This window comes from Oryctolagus cuniculus, chromosome 1, assembly GCF_964237555.1.
Source record: "Oryctolagus cuniculus chromosome 1, mOryCun1.1, whole genome shotgun sequence".
NCBI lineage: Eukaryota > Metazoa > Chordata > Mammalia > Lagomorpha > Leporidae > Oryctolagus > Oryctolagus cuniculus.
In genome coordinates this window covers 203,814,793-203,841,100 of record NC_091432.1, presented here as the reverse complement: position 1 = coordinate 203,841,100, position 26,308 = coordinate 203,814,793, and the positions used below count along the sequence as shown (strand labels likewise).

The 26,308-nt window shown below is 37.9% G+C and overlaps 1 protein-coding gene and 1 pseudogene across 6 annotated transcripts in view; one reads left to right on the top strand and one right to left on the bottom strand.

The window, feature by feature from the left end:
* The window catches only part of INVS (inversin), a 181,354-nt gene that overhangs the window by 130,300 nt on the left and 24,746 nt on the right, over positions 1 to 26,308 (bottom strand). For all 6 annotated transcript variants that reach the window (XR_011381216.1, XM_002708147.5, XM_051856218.2 and 3 more), the window contains exon 3: positions 18,940 to 19,106. Coding sequence is in view for 4 of the 6 variants with exons in the window: in XM_002708147.5 (XP_002708193.2) it covers positions 18,940 to 19,106 (167 nt within the window). In the remaining 2 variants the exon portion in view is untranslated. The remainder of the gene's footprint in view (positions 1 to 18,939; positions 19,107 to 26,308) is intronic.
* On the top strand, positions 3,364 to 3,885 carry LOC108178579 (large ribosomal subunit protein eL21-like; annotated as a pseudogene).

Genomic DNA, 26,308 nt, shown 5'->3' with positions numbered 1-26,308 from the left:
AATTCAATTCATCAATCACTGATAGAGTATTAAGTACTAGACATCGGGAACAAAATGATTAAGATACCCTTCCATATTAAGATGTTCATCATGGGGCTGGCGTTGTGGTATAGTGGGTAAAGGGATGGCCTGATATGCCAGCATCCCATGTGGGTGCAGATTCCTGTCCTGGCTGCTCCACTTCCAATTCAGCCTCCTGCTACTGGCCTAGGAAAAGCAGCAGAAGATGCCCCAAGTGCTTGAGCCCCTGCCTCTCATATAGGAGATCCAGTTGATATTCCTGTCTCCTGACTTTGGTCTGACCCCATTCTGGCTATTGTAGCCATCTGTAGCCAGCGGATGGAGGATCTCTGTCTCTCTCTTTTTCTTTGTAACTCTTTCAAAAAAAAAAATCTTAAAAAAAGATGTTCATCATAGATGGGGCAATTAAATACATAAACAATTAAATATCTTTCTGTGTGATAAGTGATAGAAGTGGTTTGGTATACAAGGTACAGGATTAACAAGAAAGGGGATGGTCAACTCTACCTAAGTAAGTCTGGGAAAGCTCAAAATATAGATATAGTAAGATGCTGCATTTTGTTCCGAAACCACAAAAATATGGACACAGGATGTAGTTTAAGCAGTAGTGAGTATAAAGCACACTTATTTGAAAAATCTTCAACACAAATCAACTGTATTTGGTTGACAACATGTCAACAGTGATAAGTCATTCTGGGCTCATCAGACTGCTCTTGTTATTAGGTTATTAGGTTCTAGGTAAACATTTTCAATGTTATGTACACAAATATTTGCATTTCTACTGCAGGGGATTACATGAGGAGTGGGGGAAGGAATAGACAGTACTAAAACTGAAGAAAACTTTACCTGGTCAGAATGAGGTCAGAATGATTCTTTTAAGACATTTGACAGAGCGTGTCACTCCTGTCCTCAAAACCTGCCAATGACTCTTCATCTCATTGAGAGTGAAAATATATTCTTAAAATTGGCCTACAAAGTCCTACAGGATATGATTTTCATTGCTTCTCTTTCCTCATTACCTTTGGCTCTCTCATTGTGCCTTCATTATAAGGCTAATTCATACCAGCCTTCTTGCTATTCTGCAAACATTCCAGGCATGCTGTCATCTGAAAGCCTCTGTTCTAACTATCACTTTTACCTCGCATGAATGTCCTTCCCTTAGGTGTTCACACAGCTAATTTCCTCACCTCCTTTAAATGTTGCTTAAATATCATTATTTTGGGATTGGTGTTGTGGCATAATGGGTTAAGCCACTGCCTGTGATGCCAGCATCTCATATGGGCGCTGGTTTGCATTCCAGCTGCTCCACTTTCAATCCAACTCCCTGCTAATGGCTTGGGAAAGCAGAGGAAGTTGGCTAAGTATTTGGGCCCCTGCCACACACATGGGAAACCTGGATGAAGCTCCTGATAAGTAAACTGAAGTATAGCTTCACCCTGGCCCAGCCTTGGCTATTGAAGCATTTAGAGGGTGAACCAGCAGATGAAAGAGATCTCTCTCTCTCTCTTTCTTTGAATGAACACTATTTTGATTGCCTCATTAAAAATTACAACCTGTTCTTCCTACCTATCACCACCCTGAGTCTCTAGATCCTCCTTTCTTTGGCATTTTGGTTCTAATTTGGCCATCATATTTGTGAAAGATCATTTGGGCCTTGTAAAAGCTTAACACCCAAGAGAAGTACAAAGAGTTCTGACTGGTCTCAGAAAAAATGTTGTACCTAGGGACTGACAATGTTCATACTATGGGATAATAAGCCCCTGATTCCCTCTTTTTTTGAACAGTAAAATATGAGCTGGAGAAAAAGAAAAGGAAATTATGTGAGCAACTATGGTCCTAGAAAATAAGAAGATAATTAGAAAATTAATGCTCAAGTTTTCTTTGGAATTTCTGTTATATACAAAATTAATTTTTAAAAGGTTACATGAAAGTAAATGGATCTGAAGTTCCTTTTTATCAGCCATAAAAATATTCATTGGCTCTGTGCCCAGAGTTTAAAAGAAATCAGCATGAGTCTAATGAAAAACAAGCTGTAGGTCTCAGAGAAATTCAATATATACTCTTTCTTTTCCATTTAGTTTTTGATTGGTTTCCATGGGAATCTAGGCTTGTGGGGATCTCTGAATCTATTCATAGAAAGCCAGATGTTTGTATTTTCATGCCGTGGTGAAAGCAAGGGTCACTGAAGAGATAAAGATGTCTGGAAAATGAATACAGTTGTAGGACACATAATCATGTTTAAAACAAAATTCTACAAGCCACAAAGGTTCTAAAATGCAATCTTTGAGGCTGTTCTACAATGTCTGAGATGTATGACAACAGAAAGAAAAACAATGGATTTAAAGGAAGATGCTTTGAGTTCAAATTCCAAGTATGGTTCACGAGAATGAAACCCTTAGGTACATCTTTGAGGTTTGATAGGAAAATTGGACTTAGGAATTTCTCTTGGTTGGAAGAACCAATAGTCTGAGTAGGCATCAGGAGAATACATAAATTTTCTTTCAGTGGAGCAGTATCAGGAGCACCAAGATGAGAACCAAAAACCAATGTAATTCCTGACTCTGGAAGTGACAAAGTGGCCTTGAAGAAATTGACCAAACTATATTTCAGTTTACTTATATAGAAAATGGATAATACATAACTATTCCAACTGCTATGAAGCTATCATTAGGCTAAATGAAGGTTTTTTTTTTAAAAAATATTCATTTATTTATGTATTTGAAAGCCAGAGTTACAGAGAGAGAAGGAGAGACAGAGATCCTCCATCCACTGGTTCATTCGCCAAATGGTCACAACAGCCATGGCTGAGCCAAGCTGAAGCCAGGAACCAGGCAGGAGTTTCTTCTAGCTCTCTCACATAGGTGCAGGTGCCTAAAAGCACCTGGGCCATTCTCCACTGCTTTCCCAGGTGCACTAGCAGGAAGCTGCACAGGAAGTAGCAGCCAGGACTGGAACCAGAGGGCATATGGGATGCTGGTGTTGCAGGTCTGGGCTTTAACCCATTGAGCCACAGCGCTGGATCTGAAGTTTTTTGTTGTTTTTTTTTTTTCATAGTACAATCGTGTTACAAAAATCCAAAAAAGTCATTTCAACCAAGATGCACTGACACGTTTTTTGTTCCCTGTGATGATAAATTTTATCTAGGCAAGCAGAAGTACATGAACTAAAATCAAAGTATTAAAAGACAGACAAGTTTTTATTTCAGTTCTTAGATTTGTTTAAAAGCAGATCAATTCCAGTTTTGACTGGAACACCAATTGGAATGTGAAATCTTAAATATCTAAAAATATTTCTAGTCCTTTCCTTTCGGCCGGAGCCGCCATCTTCCAGTAATTCGCCAAGATGACAAACACAAAGGGAAAGAGGTGAGGTACCTGGTACATGTTCTCCAGGCCTTTCAGAAAACATGGAGTTGTTCCTTTGGCCACATACATGTGCATTTACAAGAAAGGTGACATTGTGGACATCAAGGAAATGGGTACTGTTCAAAAAGGAATGCCCCATAAATGTTACCATGGAAAAACTGGAAGAGTCTACAATGTTACCCAGCATGCTGTTGGCATTGTTGTAAACAAACAAGTGAAGGGCAAGATTTTTGCCAAGAGAATAAATGTGCGTATTGAACACATTAAGCACTCTAAGAGCCGAGATAGCTTCTTGAAACGTGTGAAGGAAAATGATCAGCAAAAGAAGGAAGCCAAAGAGAAGGGTACCTGGGTTCAACTAAAGCGTCAGCCTGCTCCACCTAGAGAAGCCCACTTTGTCAGAACCAATGGAAAGGAGCATGAGTTGCTGGAACCCATTCCTTATGAATTCATGGCATGATAAATGTAAGATAAATAAATAAGACCTAATTGAAAAAAATATTTCTATACTGCAAAATGGCAGGAGAGGTTTATACCTAGATTCTAAATATGTGCAAGAAGACAACATTCGCTAGTTTGGAAACCCCAGAAGCTAGAATATAAGGAAGCAAAGATTCTTTAGAAGAGGACTTTCTCACTGCCTTGAAAAAGCAGCCTAGCTATGGTTGAAGCCTACCAGGGTCAAGTACTAGGTGTCTAAACATGGCTCATCTCAGACGCACAGATTTTCATTTCTTGAGAGATCACTAAGATTCTAGAATGTAAATATTTAATATGCTGAGACTTTCCTACATTTCTAAGGAATGTGGGTATCACAAATACCTTTTGGTGCCTTCGTTTACAAACAGGACAGCCAAAAACCCCATGAACTATCACTAATTGCTTACTCTTCAGATATCATTATTTTTTAGATATCTTCAGATATTGGTTACATAGTTTGTGGTACAGTGAGCACTTAACTAAATTATCTTAAAATGGACTAACAAGTGAATGCAGTTCCAGAGAAGCCTAGTTGTACACACTGAAAATGTTTAATAAACTGAAGCAAAAGGTATGGGTAACAACATAAAACACAATTCTTTTTCTTGTTTTTAGATTTACTTCCCAAATGGCCGCAGTGACCAGGGTTGGGCCAGGCCAGGCCAAATCGAGGAGCCTGGAACTTCATTCAAGTCTCCCATATGGATGGTAAGGCCAAATACTCGGGCCATCTGCTGCTGCTTTCCCAGATACATTAGCAGGGAGCTGGTTCAGAAGTGGAACAGCTGGGACTTGAATAGGCATTCTCATGGGATGCCAGCATCAAAGGCAGCAGTTTAACCTGCTGTGCCAAAACACTGGCCCCAAGATGTTTTCATTTTAATAGCTAGAAGCATCATCATTCTCTTCATAGTCCCATGGTTTTCTACTGTAGAAGTGTAGCATATAATTTTTTTAACCTGATTCCCATTGATGGACAATTGCATTGTTTTCCAAAATTGTTTTTATAAATATTGCTGCCATAAATAATATTTTACACATATAATTTCTTCCTTATGCAGATTTATCTCTAGGATAAATGATCAGAAATAGGCTTGCTTGGTCAAAGGTGTATGGATTTGTCATTGAGACAGGTATCCCAGCTTCATGAACACAGTGAGTTGATGTGTGAGAAAAAAAAGTATCTTAGTATAGTTTTAAATTACATTTCTCCTTTTTTTTAAAAAAAAAATAGATTTATTTATTTACTTATTTTGAAAGTCAGATTTACAGAGATAGAGGGAGAGAGATGAGAGAGAGATCTTCTATCTGCTGGTTCACTTTCCAGATGGCCACAAAGGCTAGCACACAATCAGGCTGAAACCAGGAGCCATGATCTTCGTCCAAGTCTCCCATGTGAGTGGCAGGGGCCCAAACATGTCGACCATCTTCCTATGACTTTTGCAGGTCATTAGCAGGGAGCTGGATCCAAAGTGGAGCAGCAGGGACACGAACTGGTGCCCGTAAGTGATGTCGGTGTCACAGGTGGTGGTTTTACCTGCTAGGCTACAATGCCAGTTTTTGTATTTCTTTTATAAGCAGATTTGAAAATATTTTCATATAATTGAGGCACATGTGAATTTCCTTAAATGTGAATTTCTCTCTGGGGTTGTTTAACTTTCTCTTCAATTCCAAGGAGCAATTTATATTTGCTCTTTGCTGTAACTTAAAATGTATTTTCCAGGTTGTCTTTTGACTTTGTTTATGCTTGTGGTTCAAGAAATTCATTTTACAGAGAGGAAGATTAAGCATACAAATGTTATGTTTTGCCTAAAGATAAAAAACCAGTTAGTGGCAGAGGGAAGACTATAATTCAGAGTTAACAGATGATTAGAAGCAGTAGGAGCAGTAAAGGAGAAAGAAATAAAAAACTCATTCAACACATTGATTTAACAAATCTATTCAACCAATAAATATTTAGCAGCTACTATGTGCTATGAGGGTTCTAACCTGGATGACTGAGTATTAATACCATAAAATGATAAAAGATAATCAGATGGAAGAATTGCAAACAGGTATTCAAACAAATACATGTACACACATATTCACAGAAGCACCACTTACAACATCCAAGAGGAGGAAGCTGCCCAAATAAATGTCCATGGATGAAGAGATAAACAAATTGTTTTATATATACAGTAGAAAATATTATTTATCTTTAAAAATAATACTGATATGTGTGATAATCATGTGATACACACTGATACATGTGATAATCTGGGTGAACTGCAAAAATATTAGGTTAAGTGAAAAAAGTCCGGTATAAAAGTTATATATGATTCCACTTAATGAAATATCTACAAGAGATAAATTCCTAGAAACAGAATGCATATTTGTGATTAGTAGGGGGTTGGAGAGTGTGGGCAATGGGAAGAAACTGATGGGTAAGAGATTTCACTTTAGAATGGTGGAAATGCTTCAGAATTAGGCACATTACAAATGTATAAAATCTCCCTGAATTGTTCACTTTAAAATGGTTAATTTTTTATTGCATGATTTTACTTCAATAAATTATTTTAAAAATCAGATGCAAGGTTGGTTACAGGCAAAAATGGAAAAGCCTCATTTTAGATATGCTGAAATTGAGATCTTAGAAATACATACAGGCAGAGATTTCTAGAAGACAGCTGGAAATAAAAGTTGAAATTAGGGAGAAAGGTTGGGGCTAAACACAAAGATTTGAGAGACAACAGTTCAAAGTTACACAAGTAGATGAGACTTCAGGAGAATGGAATATACAGAAATTTTTATCTTGGCACAGAACTCCTCTTAAACGAGTCAGTAAGGAAAACAAATGAACTATCTGAAGAGTAGGAGAAAAAGAAGTTACTGAAGTATCACAGGAGTGAAGAGAAAATCTTAAAGGTACAAGTGATCAGTATTTCAATGAACCAGAAAAGCAAGGAAGCACAAGAACTGAAAAAAAAGTATGCCCAGGGGAATTAAATCACACTGTGCTTCATTAAAACAACACAAAACAAAACAAAATACAAAATCCAAACAAATGAGTCATCATCTGTACCTTGTACTAGAAAACAATGAAGCACAAAATATGTTTGTAAAAGCTATCTCTCCTTACAAATTTTTGTTAGTTTGAATTTGGATAAATAATGTCTAGACAAAGAATATCAATAAAAATAATATTAAAATAAAACTCAATATCAATAAAATTTTGGGGTTAGAGTCTTATTATCAAAACTATTTACAAGGTTCCAGAAAAGAGGAACATTTAAGAAAACTTGTAAGAAAAGCTTATATTCATCTCTATTGATTAAAAAAAAAAAAAGACAAATTTGTTTAGGCAAATGACAGACCCAGAAAGGATTGGAGTTGTGTGTAGGAACATTAATTGCTGGGGCATACAATAATATTTCTTCAACTCAAATATAATATTTTGTATAAAAAATTCCAAAGTTGTTCTAAGGTTAAATGTATAAGTGTTGTCTATATTTCCAAAATAAGAATTTTTTATTAAAGAACATTAAAGCTAACAGATAGACCAAATCTACTTGTTATTCCCAATTATAGTTACTTATAAATTAAGTACCTTATACTTACATATTATTAGAGTGGATCTCAGTCTTAAGTTTAGCACTTTTTTAAATTAAAAAACAAGTAAAACAAACAAACACACCCATTCACAAGCAAAAGAAAAAACCTTAATGTTGATGTTTACTTTTAGTTTTTGTTGATTGAAAAAAATGGAATCAAATTACAATTTTAAATGAAATATTATTTTATTAATCACACCAATTTTTAAATACAACTGGAGAATATCTATTTTTGTAAGATTATTGATGTAGTGTTCAGATAGTGTTTCATACCTACACATATTTGTAGAAACTATATATAACTTATTTGTCTTCCAAGGTCTCTGGCATATAGATCAACAACCAGTGTTTCAATTCTGTTCAATATTCACAATCTATGAGTTAGGTGAGCCTTACAGAATTAATCTCACCTCTTATTGTGAGACTGCAAGAGACTTAAAACATTTGTCAGCCAAATGAAATGGGTAGACCTTGTTTAGGGTCTGATTTGAACAAATAAACTATTAAGAAATTTAAGACACAATCAGGAAAATTTGAACATTTACTATATTTAACAAATTTTAAGGAATTACTAATTCAATTTTGGGTACAATGGTACTATGAGATATCTAAAATATATTTGCTCTGTTTAGAGATATATATATATTTATGATGGAAAGAATAGTTTGCTTTAAAGTAATCTAGATGGAGTATATAAATGAAACAAGTTTATGAATTAATAATTATTGAAGCTTGGTGATGATTACATGAAGTGAGGTTCATGATATTAAAATTTTCTTTTTTTAATTTTTTTTTGACAGGCAGATTTAGACAGAGAGAGAGAGACAGAGACAGAGAAAATGGTCTTCCTTCCATTGGTTCACCCCCTAAATGGCTGCTACAGCCGGGGTGTTGCGGCCAGCACACTGTGCCGATCTGAAGCCAGGAGCCAGGTGCTTCCTCCTGGTCTCCCATGCGGGTGCAGGGTCCAAGCACTTGGACCATCCTCCACTGGCTTCCCAGGCCACAGCAGAGAGCTGGACAGAATCTGGCACCCCAACCGGGACTAGAACCCAGGGTGCCGGCGCCTCAGGCGGAGAATTAGCCAAGTAAGCCAAGGTGCCGGCCATATTAAAATTTTCTAAAGACACAAAAATCTGTCATCTTAAAAATTTTCTCCATCAACAATCCTATTAATCACTCATTCCCATCTATTTATTGTCTTCTCATCTTCACTTCCCACTTACTCAGACTGATCTAGTTTCCATGTCCATTAATACCCACTGCTCATGCTATTACTTTCTATCTGAAATATGCAACAGAAGCTCTCCAATTCTTATCATATTTATACCCATCCATTAATTTAAAATATTTATTAAGTCACTTATATGAAAGGAGCTCTTCATGTACTGGTATCATTAAAAAGATGAAAGAGAAATGGGGTCCTCTTGTGCTTGAAACTTGTCACTGATTCCACAGCACCAATCTGATCTAGTTTTTCTTCCCTGTTTACTGATGCCTTTGTAAGTTTAAAAAATCCTTGACTACTGTGTTGTTTCTATTTCTGATCCTCTTCCCATCTATACACCATACCTGAGCACTACATTTACTCTTGTTACTTCTATATTCACTAAAAACTCCTGATTTGGGGCCAGTGCTGTGGCATAGTGGGTAAAGCCACTGCCTGCAGTGCTGGCATCCCATATGGATGCCGGTTTGAGTCCTGGCTGCTCCACTTCTAATCCAGCTCTCTGTTATGGCCTGGGAAAGCAGTAGAAGATGGCCCAAGTCCTTGGGCCCCTGAACCCATGTGGGAAAACCCAGAGGAAGTTCCTGGCTCCTGGCTTCAGATTGGCACAGTTCCAGCCATTGCAGCCAATTGGGGAGTGAACCAGCAGTTAGAAGACCTCTTTCTCTCTGCCTCTCTTTTTCTCTCTGGGTAACTCTGATTTTCAAATAAATAAAATAAATCTTTAAAAAAATTCCCTGATTTTAGTTCATACCTGATTGGGAGATCCAAACTAGTAATTCAAAATTCATGCTAGTTATTACTAGCAAGATGTCCCATGGTTGGTAAATTCAACCTGTTCATAACTGAACTCAATAACTTCCTCTCAAAATTGTTGTTTGACTAGTATATCCTACCTCTGAGTAATTCTTAAAAACCAGCAATACCAATGAAAAGAATCTAAGAGGTAAGGTACCTAGAAGGTATGAAGTCAATGGAATGTGGGGCCGGTGCTGTGGTATAGGTTAAGCCTCCACCTGCAGGGCTGGCATCCCTTATGGGTGCCAAGTTTGAGACCTGGCTGCTCCACTTGCAATCCACCTCCTTGCTAACATGCCTGAGAAAGCAGGGGAGGTGGCTCAAGTGCCTAGGACTCCACACCCACATGGAAGACCTGCAGAAACTGCTGGTTCCTAACTTCAGCCTGGCCCAATTGGGGCCACTGTAGCCATTTGGGGAGTGAACCAGCAAATGGAAGACTCTCTCCTTCTCTCTGTATTTCTGCCTTTCAAATAAAGAAACAAATGTTAAAAAATAAGTCAATGGAGTTGAAAATGGAGAAGACATACAAAAGCAAAGGTGAACAGAACAGTGATTTTGCAAAAGTTATCACTTGCATTATCATCCTCGTCACTTGGGAACTTGGTAAATAAGAAAACCAGTCTTACTGACTTAAGAAATCTGGCTTCCTGCTAATGCAGTCGCAGGGAGGCAACAATGATGGCTCAGGTAACTGGTTTTCTGCCATCCATGAAGGAGATCTGGACTGAGGTCCTGGCTCCTGGCTTCAGCCTGGCCCATTCCCGTTGTGGGCACTTGGGAAGTGAACTAGCAGATGGGAGTGCTCTGTCACTCCAATAAAATAAAATAAAATATGCTGAAATACTGGAGATATGACATAGAAATATGGGTTTTAACAAGCCCTCCAGGGGTTTTTGATGTATGTTCAAGATTGAGAAGCCCTGGATTAGAGAAGAGATACATAAAGAATTCATAAAGCTCCAGAGGCTAAGGCCTGGGGAATGTGACCTGAGTACATAGGGACCTAAGCCAAGACCCATTCTTGATTCCATTCTCCCTCATTCTACCTATGAATAATGGGTACTACTTTATGGACATTTCATCATTTTGAAATACTATTTCACTGAGGTATGACTGACATACAGAAATATATATATATATATATATATATGCAGATTAATTTACAGGTTGGTGAATTTTTATGTAGCCACTACCACCAATCAAGACAGAAAACATTTCCAGCACTCCTGAAAGCTTCCTTGTGTCCCTTCTCAGTCATTCATTACCTCTCCCTTAGGTAACCATAAATCTGATTTGAATCACCATAAATTAGTTTTATCTATTCTTGAAATTCATTTAAATAGCATACAGATAAAAAAATCTGACTTCTTCCACCCAACATAATACCTATGAAAGTCACTCACAGGTTTGAATATCAGTAGTTCATTCTTTTTCATTGCATATAATCCCATTTTAGGAATACAACACAAATTACCTCCTTGCCAACTGACAGGTATTTCAGCTATTTATGCCATTAACAATGTTTGTTATTATAAATAAAATTATCTCATTCTTATGAACGTCTTGTTGGAAAGAAGTACTTATTACAGGGGCTGGAGGTGTGAACTGAGGTAGGTGTGTGTGTGTGTGTGTGTGTGTGTAGCTAATTTAGGTGATATACTCAGTTTTCTAGAATGGATGTTATCAGTTTACACATTCATCAAAAATGTTGGAGAATTGAGTTGTTCCACATCCTCACCATCAACTGGTATTGACTGTCAGACTTTTTCTTTTTTTTTTATTTAAAAAATTTTTTTTAAAAATTTATTTGACAGGTAGAGTTATAGGCAGTGAGAGAGAGACAGAGAGAAAGGTCTTCCCTCTGTTGGTTCACTCACTAAATGGCCACCACAGCCAGCACTGCGCCGATCTGAAGCCAGGAGTCAGGTGCCTCCTCCTGGTCTCCCATGTGGGTGCAGGGGCCCAAGCACCTGGGCCATCCTCCACTGCCCTTCCGGGCCACAGCAGAGAGCTGGACTGAAAGAGGAACAACCGGGACTAGAATCTGGCACCCATATTGGATGCCGGGGCTGCAGGAGGAGGATTAACCAAGTGAGCCACAGTGCCGGCCCGACTGTCAGACTTTTTCATTTAGACATTGAAGTGACTGCATAATGACATCTTATGTGGCATTAATTTGCATTTTTCTGAACTAGTAATTATGTTGTAAACTTTTTCAAATGTCTTTTGGACATTTGGATGTAATCCTCTGTGAACTACAGCTACTTGTTGTGACATGGATGAATATCAAATACGTGTTATCAAAAAAGCAACTGGGGGAATGATACACACACAGTATAATATCATTTATTTAAAAACTTAAACATGCAAAGTACTCATTGTTTATGAACATAAAAGCAAAAGTAGAAAAATATGCATGGGAATTGAAAACTCCAAACCAAAGACGGACCGATGAGACAGAGAAAGAATGGGATTTTGGAAGATGAAGTCAAGACTTCAAGTGTATCCACAGTGTTTTATTTTATTTAAAAACCTAAGGCAAAAGTAAGAACTACTCAGTTTTATATGTACTAGGTGTTTTATTCTTCTCTCTATGCTTAAAATAATTAACTTAAAAAAATAGGACAAAGATTCCAGGCAATATGCTAAGGCAAACAGAATGATGAAAAACTTTTGAAGAGAAAAGAACTAAAGAAGCATGACATAGTTTTCTCACCCAACAAAGAAATGAACCAGAAGTTTCTGAAGTACCTTTCTATTTTTTTTTTTTGAGTCTTTTTACCTATGTACTCAAACACAATTATACTATCAATAAGAGGTATTTGTATACCTTCTTTACTGACATTCAGTATAATAGTACATTTTTTTTTTTTGACAGGCAGAGTGGACACTGAGAAAGAGAGACAGAGAGTAAGGTCTTCCTTCCGTTGGTTCACTCCCCAAATGGCCACCACGGCGGGTGCGCCGCACCAATCCGAAGCCAGGAGCCAGGTGCTTCCCCTGGTCTCCCTTGCAGGTGCAGGGCCCAAGCACTTGGGCCATCCTCCACTGCACTCCTGGCCACAGCAGAGAGCTGGACTGGAAAAGGAGCAACCAGGACAGAATCCGGTGCCCCGACCGGGACTAGAACCCCGTGTGCCGGCGCCGCAGGCGGAGGATCAGCCCAGTGAGCCACAGCACTGGCTTGAAGTGCCTTTCTACCTCTGACATCTACTGATCCCTAAAGAGTAATTTGATGTTTGCACCTACATTGCAGCGTGACTCATAGTAATAATGTTGATAATAATTCTTAGAGAGCATATTTTTCCAACAAACAAAATGCCTTCTATTAATCTAGGGATTCATCATCATCATTTAGAAGATCAGAAGTGTTATCTCATTTTAGAGATGAAGAAATTCAGGCATATAAGATAAATTAAGCTTAAGAAATTGAGAAATTAAGCTTATAGGAAATCTTCTAAAATCCTGCTTTCAAAGTTGAATGATGGGGACCAGCATTGTAGTGTAGAGGGTAAAGCCTCCACCTGTAGTGCCGGCACCCCATATAGGTGCCGATTTGAGTCCTGGCTGCTCCACTTCCAATCCAGCTCTCTGCTATGGCCTGGGAAAGCAGCAGAGGATGGCCTAAGTCCTTGGGCCCCTATATACACATGGGAGACCTGGAGGAAGCTCCAGGCTCCTTGCTTTGGATTGGCCCAGTGCTGGCCATTGAGGCCATTTGGGGAGTGAACCAGCAAATGAAAGACCTCTCTCTCTCTCTCTGCCTCTGCTTCTCTGTAACTCTGCCTTTCAAATAAATAAATAAATCTTTTTTAAAAAATTGAATAATGAAAATGAACAAATATAACTAGTAATTTAACTTCAACAATTTTGGTCACCATATCCTTCACAATAAACTTGAGGTCCACATTTATGGCATGATTCACTCATGTTTGCATTTAAACAAATACTGTCTTTACCAAGTGCAGGAGCTACACCAGGACAATAACTATAAAATAAAGTAAGACATGGCCTCCTCCCTCAAATAGTCTTACCGGGGGTGAGACTGATATAAATAAAATCTCCAGCTAACAGCATCGTAATTAGTTATGGTAGCAGAATATGTGTACTGAGAAGGAATATAGGAATATACAGTTGAATGGGACTGGAGAGCATACTGTTTGGTATGTGTGTACACTTACATATGTGTGCAAAATAAGGAAACCAAATAGTGCTATCTGGTATAAGTCTTCCTGAAAACTTTAGAATACACAGATGTATTCTATCTTTCTCTTTTGCCTTTTATAAATCATTAATATGGAAATAACTTAGTTTGAAATCTGAAAACAAACATTAAAACACTTCATTTTTATAGATGTACTGAGAAGTGTTTGTGAATTAAAAAAACAAAAAGAACAAGCACAACGTGCTGCAATCTGAAGCTTCTTTAATTTCTGTGTTTAACATGATATAATTTTTCAGTGTAGGTGGTCTTAATCTTCTTGACACCAAATTAACCTCCTACAAGATGAAAAATGCATAACTATTAACATTTTGTAAGATTATTAATGCTTTGTTATCAACAAATATATGTATCTATGGAAGTCAGAGAAATGGTGAACTCCCTAAAGCAAAACATTTCTAACCATGAGGAAGAGCGCAGAAAAGGTATGATCAATTGCTTTCTTGGATTAAGCTGAGGGTAGTAAATGAAAAACAAATTAGGTACAGATGTTCAGCATATTGAGATTAATTTTAGTCTCATGGGTACCATTTCCTAAGATGCTTGGACTAACAGCAATTTGTTCTAGAGAAGAGAATATGTGTCAAAGCCAAGTAGCACAGTTCAATAAGTTTTTCCACATATATGTATTTTGAAATTGGATAAATGTTTCTAATAAACATAATGTCTATCATTTGTATTAATAATAACTTTCTTTATAAGTAACATAAAATTCATTCAACCAAGACATGTCAGACACTGTGCTAGATTTAGGAGTATTCAAAAATAAATAAAACAAAGTTCTTGCCTGGAGCTCCAGTTTAGTAGGAAAGAGACAAGTAAGGCATAATTACAATAAAGGTAATGGGGCTCTAATAGAGATATGAACAAAAAACTCATATCATGGGAGAATGAGTTTTTCTACTAGTAGACATAAAGAAAGATCACATATTTCACTATCACACACACAAAAACATACTAGCATATGAGAATGGGTGATTGAGGTCAGTAATAAAAATGGCTATTCCTATATGATGGTTTTTGACATTTTGTAAAATATTTATGTATTATAAAATGGATGGGCCACCTTTAATTATCATTTAATATCATCATTCATGATATTTATAAGCAACTTAAAAGCAGGAATCATGTATTTCATCGTTTTCTTTCTTTTCTTTTTTTTTTTTTTTTTTGACAGAGTTAGTGAGAGAGAGAGACAGAGAGAAAGGTCTTCCTTCTGTTGGTTTACCCTCTAAATGGCCGCTATGGCTGGCGCACTGTGCCAATCCGAAGCCAGGAACCAGGTGCCTCCTCCTGGTCTCCCATGCGGGTGCAGGGCCCAAGCACTTGGGCCATCCTCCACTGCCTTCCCAGGCCACAGCAGAGAGCTGCACTGAAAGAGGAGTAACCAGGACTAGAACCTGGGGTGCTGGCACCGCAGGTGGAGGATTAGCCTATTGAGCTGCGGTGCCGGCCTCACCGTTGTATTTCAAGACCCAACACAGTACCTTTTATATGAGTCTAGTATTTTAAACATGTTGAATTAATGAATACATGCACATACTCATGAATGTTGATAATTATACAAATAGCACACTTCTGAGTTCACAAATATTAGATTAAGTGGGAAAGGCAATACTTGAAAAGAAAACTTGATAAGCAGTATATCAAAACGGTTCAGTAAACAAGGAGAAACAAAATTAAATAGTGAAATGTACCAACAGCACCTGTCCATAGCAGACAAGTCTGCTTCACTTTTTCTTAGTCCTCCAGGTATATAATTACAACTACATGAAGACATTAGGCAAATACTTGCTTAATCAATATTTCTACCCCCAAATTACACCTCTGAGATCTAATTCCTTTCTATTAGCCTGAACTTAAGAGTTTTCTATGTATTTCTACTTTCTTCCTCTTCCAAAGTAGTTTTGATTACCAAATTACTTCCCTTAAAATACTTTGATCATGTAATTTTAATTTTCAAATTTTCTAAATGGCTCCTTAGTATTTCAGCACACTTAATTTAAATATAAAGAAATAAAGAAAGGAAGGAAGGAAAACACAGAGAGTGTAGAGTACAGCAGCCTGGCCCTGGCACACAGCTTATGCTCCATGGCTACAAAGCAACTAGGCTATACTGGGAAAATTAGTAATCCATGTTTTAAAATGTGGCTAGATCCATACACAAAAATCAAGTTGTTATGTATTAAAAGACTTAAATGTGAAAGAAAATAAAGGATACTCTATAAAAATCATCTCTGCTCAGATCTTTTAAGTCTCCCAGCTGTTGTTTACTAGTAGGTTTCTTATAGCCCCACCCTATCCAAGCACAGTTCAGGAATCTGCTAATGACTTCAGAGGAATTTGTATTCAGATTTTGAATTCTTTTTCTGCACTTCCCTTCTCTCTAGGATTCTGCCCTTCAAGTTCCAGCTACTAGTCTTAACAAATTCTACCTTGGTTTCTTCAGGCTAGTAAGATTGCTGCTTCCTGTTGGGGCTGTACTCTTTTGCATTCCAATTTGTAAAATGCCTTACAGGAAAAAAGCCAGGAGCATGTGGTGCTCATGTCGCATGCTTCCCTTCCCTGAACGACTGCAGTTGTGTAACTTTGCCTATGTTAATTGTTCTCAATACCGTCAAACAGTGCAAGTGTTTTCTTCAGTTTTTATGGATTGCTTTGGTACAGATGGGTTAATCTGAAATAAGCAGTCATGGCCAGAACTGATATTTAGTCATGAAAGTCTCCGGTTAGAGACTGATTCCTTCTTTTTTATCTTTATCCTTTTTGCTTATTTGTTTTTTTATATCTTTATCCCATTAGTAATTTTTTTTAACGTTTATTTTTATTTGTTTGGAAGTCAGATAGGGAAAGAGAGGGGGAAGGAAAGGAACAAGCGATGAGAGGCAAAAAGGGAGGAGAGAGTGAGAGGCGGTATCTTCCGCCTTCTGGTTCACTCCCCAAATGTCCACAACAGTCACAGCTAGGCCAGGAGCCAAGAACTCCATCTGGGTTTCCACATTGGTGGGAGGGACCCAAGTACTTGAGCTGTCATCTGCTATGTTCTTGGGTGCCCATAACAGGAATTTGGATCAGAAGCTGAGCCTAGAAAGGGTACCAGGCACTCAGTATGTGAGGTGGGCATCCCAAAGGGAGACTTAACCTCCTGGGCCACAATAGCTGCCCCTATCATACCATTATTGGTTATTTTGTACCACGTCTCTAATGATGCTAATATTTGATATTTTTTGGAACTTAATCTGTTTGCTGCTTCTGCTCTCACTCATAACAGATTGCTTCGTACGTGTTTGACGATCTTTCATTGTAAGATCATATTTGTTTCAATTTAACATGAGAAAATCCTGGAAGCTTAAGGTGAAGATGTCAAAAGAGAATCTGTGTTGGTGTATGCTCAGGGGCAAGCATGTTACAAATCTGGGGTATAACATCCCCAACTGTTCTTTGAAAAGTATGTTCAGATCATTCATCATCTTATTTCTACCTGGTCTAAACCATCTCTGATTTCTGATTTCTTAATATTGGTGTTTAATATGAAGCACAAAACCAAACATAATACCCAGGCTTGTCAGTGCAGAGCAGAATACTAAAGATTATTTTCTTTGTTCTGGAAATTCTACTAGTCCTAGTCTAGCCTAAAGACACATTACTCTTCTTGGTAATTATGTAAAAATACCAGCAACACAGAACAGAAGGAAATGCATAATTATCAGCTATTAGAAAGAACATGAGACATATTATTTAGGAAATCAACTGTCAATTCTAACATATAAATCACATTGCTATTTATCCTTTGACTATGAAAAATCACAATTAAAATCAAAATAGAAACAAAAGGCAAAAGAAAACAATGCATCATATATTATGAAGAGACTTAGGGCTGACATGTCTCTCTGCCTATATACTCTCCTTCTTTCAACCATTTTGATCACATTACATTTCTACAAAGATGTCATACCATTGGGTCATCAACATACATCCTTATTTTCCCCCGCATCTACATTTCAAAGTGACTTTTATACTTGAATGAATCACAACGAAAAAAAAAAAAACAGGATATAAAATTCTTAATATTCGGGCTACTTATATCTGAACTGTTTACTTTTTCATGATAATAAATTAATGCAGCTCCATTTCCTGAATGAATAGTTTTATCAGTTGACAAGCCTAGGTGAGAGGTTAAAAAATACCTAAGCAGTAGTTAAAACTGAGATAGAAAATGAGGGAGATTTTATAAAAAGTAATATAATGAGAAGCAAATTCAAGAGAAGTAACTCTGGAAATAACATGACAGATCTAACTGATAAGAGCATATAACTAGCATATTCAGTAGTACATCTTAATGTCAGCCTCTTTTCTGCATTCAACTAATGAAAAGGTATTTTTCTCACCCCTCAATTAATCAGCTATATCTGCTTCACGTTTTAAATGAGAAATAACTCTAATAATTTCTGCTGAATCCAATGTATGTCCACTGCTTTTTAGTCAAAAAATACATAAGTTTAAAATTATAAAAAGAAAAATATCATGCACTGAAAATATATTTTATTGGCCAAAATGTATTGAGAGAAAAATAGCTTTTAGGTAAATCTTTAAATAGATTTGGAAGCTTCCCATTTTATCTTTTGCATGTGTTTAATTTTAAAAAATCTGACCTCCTGACAATCCCTTTAAAAACCAGAAATGACTGATACTGGTAATATAATTTGAGTTTTTAAATAGTTGAAAAACACATTGGTAAAATTTTATTTTTGTCCTATAATACCATATATTTCAAAGAGGTTGCAAGTTTTTATTGTAGAAGTAATATTCATTTAGGAAAAACATTTAAACATTGAAGAGTACTAAAATTCATATATATTATCAATATTTAAACCTAACAACTATTAAAATATTTTTGCATGTATTTCTTTTTGGTCTTTATTTTTTCTTCAAACATAAATAGATTTGTAATATAGTCATATTACACATATAATTTTGATCTCTTTTTTCTTAGCAAACCTTAGATCAAAGAAAGAATTTCATTATTTGAGGAAACTAGGTAAATGAATGTGGCTATTGATGGTTACCTGTGTTCTTTCTCTGCAGTTTATATACTGCTTTTAGAAAAATCATATGAAACTTAAAAATCATGTATTTGTGATTTCCTTATCATCTGTTCACTGCAGAGTTCCATTAATCAACTAATAAATACCACACAAAACAGTAAATGTTTATGGTAATTTTACTTCTCACCTTTTGAGCAGCAAGATGGAGGGCAGTTCTCTGGCTATGGTCAGTTTTGTTGACATCTGCTCCTGCCTTCAGGAGAGCATCTGCACAATCCAATCTGTCAGCCAATACACAATACATAAGTGGTGTTCTGCCAAATTGATCTTCTTTGTCTTTAAGAGCAGAGTTTCCTATAAGAAACAGATAATGATTATTTAATAATTGTTGTTGTTATTACCAACATAAGCAGGAACTACATTTGTACCCTTAACCTCAGGTGTTTAGTCCCCAAGGTCTTGTGGTACTGAGAGTGGACAATTAATCCAATTATGATGTTTAGAGGTAGGGGCCTAGAGAGTGATTAGAGTGGAGTAGAGCATGTGGGTAGGACCCCATGATAGAGTCACGGTGGATTTATGAGAGACCACATAGACATGGACAGATATGCACGTTCCTTGTCTCTTGCCATGCCATGCTCTGCACTGCTCCATGACTCTGCCAGTAAGAAAGTTGTTTCCAGATGATGCCTCTAGGTTTTGTGCCTCGACTCTGTGAGTTGAAAATAAACCTTTTTTGTTATAAAATTGCCTGCATCAGGTACCTTGTTATAGTAACAAAAAACTGACTGATATACTAGGTAAATTATCAAGCACTGTGCTAAATGAATTAAATGCATTATCCATTTTTACTGATATGAGATTGATATTAACATTCCTGTATTACAGGACACAGAGACTCAGACAAGTAACATGTTCACATTCACAGAGAAAACAGGTTGTGGAGTTAGACTGCAAACTGATTAGTGACTACAAAAGCCATATTATTAATTATTATGTAAGCCTAAGTAAACATTTTGAGATACAGGGTTAGTTATGTTCCTCTGTCACTCCTTTCTTTTATCAACAAATACTTCTTTACTGTTGACCATACACTAAGGATTATGGTATGTTTTTATGAATAATGCAAAAATGTGTCATAGTAATTTTCCCATTCTAGATGGAGTAAATACACAGTACCTGATTTTCTTTCTAAATTTTTATTAATATAATGAGAACCAATGTTATGCATTTCAAAGATAATAATTCTAAGAAGATAACCATACTTTCCTTCTTCCCTTCTTTCTTTAATCTCCCCTCATTCTTTCCTTTCTTTTATATCCTTTAATTTTTGCAATGGGGGTAGTGATATGGTATACCAAGTTAAGCTGGCACCTGTAATGCCTCCATCGCATGAGGGCATTAGGTCAAGTCTGGCTGTTCCACTTCCAATCTAGCTCCCTGGGTCTGGGAAAGTAGCAGTATTATTCATTAGAGTCCCAAAATGGAAAAATGCATATTTTCATAAACTGATGAATAGATAAGCAAATGTTATATACCTCTACCTATAATGAAATATTATTCAGGAAAAAGAATAAAGGTCTAATAATGCTACACATGGATGAATCTTGGTGTCATTATGCTAAGAGAAAGAGGTCATCAAAACTACCACATTGGCCGGCGCTGCGGCTCAATAGGCTAATCCTCCACCTGCAGTGCCGGCACACAGGGTTCTAGTCCCGGTCGGAGCACCGGTTTCTGTCCCGGTCACCCCTCTTCCAAGCCAGCTCTCTGCTGTGGCCCTGGAGTGCAGTGGAGGATGGCCTTTGGCCCTGCACCTGCATGGGAGACCAGGAGAAGCATCTGGCTCCTGGCTTCAGATCAGTGTGGTGCGCAGGCCACAGCGCGCTGACCGCAGCGGCAATTAGGGGGTGAACCAACAGAAAAGAAAGACCTTTTTCTCTGTCTCTCTCTCTCACTGTCCACTCTGCCTGTCAAAAACAAAAACAAAAACAAAAACAAAAACAAAAAAAAACCACAAAACTACCACATATTGTATGACTCTGTTTTTAGAAATGTCTGGCACAGGCACATCTACAGAGACAGGAAGCAGATTAGTGGTTGCCTACAACTGTGGGTGGGAACAGATTTGAAGAGTGGCAGATCAGAGGTCTAGAGTTTCTTTTTTGGGGGGAAATGATTGTAATGATATTTATACAACTTTGTGAATATATAAAATTATTGAATTGTACACTTTAAATTAGTGAATTGTACGGTATGTAAATTCCATCTCAGTAAAGCTGGTATAAAAGCTCCACTATATATAAATTAAAATAGAATTCTAAAAATGTGCAAGAATGAAAAATAAGATATTAAAGGAGAAACAGGAATGAAAAACAGAAGGAACTCACAGTGATGACATAATAAATCATAAATCTTAGATACCAACATCCATAATTATATTAAATATAAATGTTGTAAACATATCAATAAAAACACCAAGATGGATTTAAAAAAGGAAGGGTCCTTAACTATATGCTATTTATAAGAAACTTACTTGAAATATATTAACATAGGTGGCTAAAGGTAAAAGACTGAACAAAGATACAACATGCAAACACTAAAGGAAAACTGGAGCTCTTCCTGTAAGTGGCCTTAGGTGATCTGCAAAAATGGTTCACTACTCACTTGACCCAGAAAACCCCATAAAATCATGGAAATCAAGAGTTTCAAATCTTCATATTCACTTTAAGAATACCCAAGAAACTGCCCAGACATTAAGGATATGCATATCCAAAAAGCCACCAAATACTAAATGTCACACTAAAGAAGCAATGTGTGCCATTCTGTTGGTACAATGCTGGAGTTGGTAGGCATGCCAGGCCAAGCAGTGGGGTTGGACACAGGGTCGGTGGTCCAAAAAAAGTGTCGAGTTTCTGTTGCACTTGTTTGAAAATGCAGACAGTAACGCTGAGCTGAAGGGTCTGGAGGTAGATTCTCTGGTCACTGAGCACATCCAGGTACACAAAGCTCCCAAGATGCGTTGTGGTCCCTACAGAGCCCACGGTCGGATTAACCCACACGAGCTCCCTGTGCCACATCAAGATGATCCTCACTGAAAAGGGACAAATTGTTGGCCGGCGCCATGGCTCACTTGGCTAATCCTCTGCCTGCAGTGCTGGCACCCTGGGTTCTAGTCCCGGTCGGGGCGCTGGATTCTGTCCCAGTTGCTCCTCTTCCAATCCAGCTCTCTGCTGTGGCCCGGGAAGGCAGTGGAGGATGGCCCAAGTGCTTGGGCCCTGCACCCGCATGGGAGACCAGGAAGAAGCATCTGGCTCCTGGCTTCCGGCCGTAGTGGCCATTTAGGGGATGAACCAATGGAAAAGGAAGACTTTTCTAACTCTGCCTGTCAAAAAAATTTAAAAAAAAAAAAAAAAGGAACAAATTGTTCCTAAACCAGAAGAGGAGGTGGCACAGAAGAAAATGATATCCCAGAAGAAACTAAAGCAAAAACTTAAGGCTCGGATTAAATTCAGCATAAAATGTGAATTAAAAGAAAAACAAAAGGAAAACCTGAGTAAATATATTAATATCTAATAAGGTAGACTTCAGAATAAAAACAGTTACCAGGTTACAGAAGGTCAATTCACCAAGAATATGTAACCATCCTAAATGTATTTGTATCAAACCAAAGAGTTTAAAAATACAGCAGCAAAAACTGATATGTAACAGAAAGAAATACTAGAAAAACTCAGTTGTAGTTGGTAAGTTCAACACCACTCTCTCAAATAATTGTCAGTTTTTTTCATTTAAATTGAAAATAATCTGGGATACATAAGAACTGAACATCACTTTAAATTATGAAACGGAATCTGATATTTATTGAACACTTGATCTAACGACAATAATATAAACTTTTAAAACACAACGGGGGCTTAGCATTTGGCCAGCAGCCAAGATGCTGGTTAGGCTACCCATATTCCACACTGGAGTGCCAAGGTTCAATATTGAGCTCTGGCCCGGCTACTGGATTGGTTCTCAGCTCCTAATTTTGGCTCTCCAGGTTTTTGCAGACATTTGAAGAGTGAACCAACAGATGGGAGTTCTCTCTTTTCCTCATCCTCTCCCTTTCTCTCTGGGTCTTTGCTTTTCAAAAAAAAAAAAAAATGCAAACAAACAAAAAAACTAAACAAACATCCATGTTACATCCACCAAAACAAACTATATACGGGCTCAGAAAACAAACATTAACAAATATAGTGTGTTCTCTGACAACAGTCAATTAAACTAGAAATCAGAAACAGAACGATGATAGGAAATCATCAAATACTTGAAAATTAAACAATACACTTCAAAATAATCCAAGGCTTAAAGAATAGGTCACAAGGGAAAAACAAAAATATAATTAAATTAGGACAAATATAAATACTGTTATAAGGTTCGTATCCTACACATAAGGGAGGCTTGAAAGGAAATATCAGCATTGAATGTTTGTATTAGAATAGAAGAATGATTTCAAACAAATGATCCATTCTAAGATGTTACCCTAGATGCCCACCCCCTGGGTATAAATACTCCTCGTGGTCCTCTCCTTTTAGGTGTAGGCAAGATTTATGAAGATAATAAAATATCATATTCATGACTAGGATATGTTGTCAGATATACGTGAAGAGGTTTGGCAGATATAATTATGGTTCCTAATCATTTAACTTCAGGATAATCATAAAAGAGATGAGCTCAGATTATTTGACTTAAGCAGTATGTCTTTAAAATTGGGCTCTAGATTTCAGAAAGATTTGAAATAGCTGAGACACTTTCCTGGCAGTGTTGGAGCAGTAGGCTGCTATGAGCAAAGAATGAATAAAACAGTAAGGATTTAAATCTTTTACTAAGAAAAAAAAAATCATGGGGCTGGTGCTGTGGCATCTGGTTTGAGTTCCAACTGCTCCACTTCTGATCCAGCTCTCTGCTATGGCCTGGGAAAGCAGCAGAATGTGGCCATGTGGCCCATGTCCTTAGGCCCCTGCATCCACATGGGAGAACAGGAAGAAGCTCTAGGCTCCTGGCCAGATTAGCCTGGCTCCAGCTGTTACAGCCATCTGGGGAGTGAACCAGTGGATAGAAGACCTCTCTCTCTCTCTCTCTCTCTCTCTCTCACTCTTTCTCTCTTTCTGTGCCTCTCATTCTCTCTGTGTATAACTCTGACTTTCAAATAAATAATTAAATATTTTAAAAAAATTCACTTAACACAGTGCAAGTCTTAAAAAAAAAAAAGCTACAAGAAAATGAATTCGGCCACCACGTACTTGGAAGAGAAGCCTGAGTCTCACATGAGACTTCAGCCTTAGGTCAAACTTTGACTGCAGGGTTGAAGATCCTGAGCAAAGACACAGCTGAGCCATATCCACAGACAGTGTGAAGTAAATGCTTATTGTTTTAAACTAAATTATTAGTTTGCTACACAGCAATGGAAAATTAATGTGCTACTATATGTATTTTTTTTAAAGATTTACGTATTTATTTGAAAGTCAGAATTATACAGAGAGAAAGGAGATCCCAGCAGAGAGCAGTCTTTCATCCAATGGATCACTCCCCAATTGGCCACAAGGGCCAGAGCTGCGCCGATCCAAAGCCAGGAGCCAGGAGCCTCCTCCAGGTCTCCCATGTGGGTGCAGGGGTCCAAGGACTTGGGCCATCTTCCACTGCTATCCCAGGCCATAGCAGAGAGCTGGATCGGAAGAGGAGCAGCTGGGTCTAGAACCGGTGCTCATATGGGATGCTGGCACTTCAGGCCAGAGCGTTAACCTGCTGCGCCACAGCGCCGGCCCCACTATGTGAATTAAATAAATAAAATTCATAGTTAATCTTGCCTACAAAGTATTATTAAGAACAATGTGTTGGGGCTGGTGCTGTGGCACAGTAGGTTAAGCCTTATCTGCAGTGCTCACATTCCATATGGGTGCTGGTTCATGTCCCAGCTGTTCCTCTTCCAATCCAGCTCTCTGCTGTGGCCTTGGAAAGCAGTAGAAGATGGCCCAAGTCCTTGGGCCCTTGTACCCACGTGGGAGACATGGAAGAAGCTCCTGGCTCCTGGCTTCAAATGGATCCAGCTCTGCCATTGCGGCCATTTGGGGAGTGAATCAGCAGATGGAAGACCTTTCTCTCCGTCTCTCCCTCTCTCTGTCTGTAACTCTCCCTGTCCCAAATAAATAAACAAATAATTAATTTTAAAAAAGAAAGAAAGAAAAAGGACAATGTGTTCTTTTGGGGGCCAGTATTGTGGCATAGAGGGTAAAACCATTGTCTGCAATGCCGGCATCCCATATGGGTGCCAGTTAGAGATCTGCCTGTTCCGCTTCTGATCCAGCTCCCTGCTAATGTACTGGGGATAGCAGCAGAGGATGGCATAAGTGCTTGAGCCCTTTCACCAATGTGGGAGATTCAGAAGAAGCTCCTAACTCCTGGTTTCAAACTGGCAAAGCCCTGGCCATTGTGACCATTTGGAGAATGAACCAGTGGATGGAAGATCAATCAATCTCAATCTCCCTCTCTCTCTCTCTCTCTCTTCCTCTCTTCCTCTCTCTGTGTAACTCAGACTTTCAAGTAAATAAATAAATCTTCAAACAAAAAACAACAAAACCAAATGTGTTGAAAAATTTCCAGAAGCAATTTCTGTATAAATGGACACCTGGTCTTAAAACTGTTGAGAAAGCAAGAGAAGAAAATGTTTTTGAGAAAAGAATAAAGTTGGAGGATTCATACTGTATGCTTTCAAGACATATTGTAAAGCTATAGTACAGTAATGAAGACAATGTGATACCAACAAAGAAACAGATACATAGATCAGTTGAACACATTTGAGTATAGGAACAGATCAACATATATGTATGATCAGCTGATTTTAATATAGGTGCTATGGCAAATCAATAGCTAGACTGTCTTTAAAACAAATGATACTGAGGTCCGGTGCTGTGGCATAGCAGTTAAAGCTGCCACCTGCAGTGCCAGCATCCCATATAGCTGCCAGTTTGAGTCCCAGCTGCTTCACTTACACTGCTCCACTTCCAATCAGGCTCTGTGCTATGCTTTGGGAAAGCAATAGAAGATGGTCCAAGTTCTTGGGCCCCTGCACCCACATGGGAGACCTGGAAGAAGCTCCTGGCTCCTGGTCTCAGATTGGCCTAGCTCTGGCTGTTGTGGTCATTTGGTGATTGAACCAGCAGATGGAAGACTTTTCTCTCTCTCTCTCCCGTCTCTTTTCTCTGTAACTCTGCCTTTGTAATAAATAAATAAATCTTTTAAAAAATGATGCTGGAAAATTTTAAGATTCATGTACTAAATGAAAAAATAAACCCAAACCCCTCAATTTATATTTTGCATCTGTCTTCGTTCTGGCTGCTAAAATAAAATACCACTGATTTACAAATACCAGAAATGTATTTCTCACAGTTCTGGAGGCTGTACGTTTGAGATCAGGGTACCAGCATGATCAGGTTCCAGTGAGGACCTGCTTCCACGTTGCAGACTGCCAACTTTTGGTTCTATCCTCCCATGGTGGAAAAGAGGAACCAGGAAGC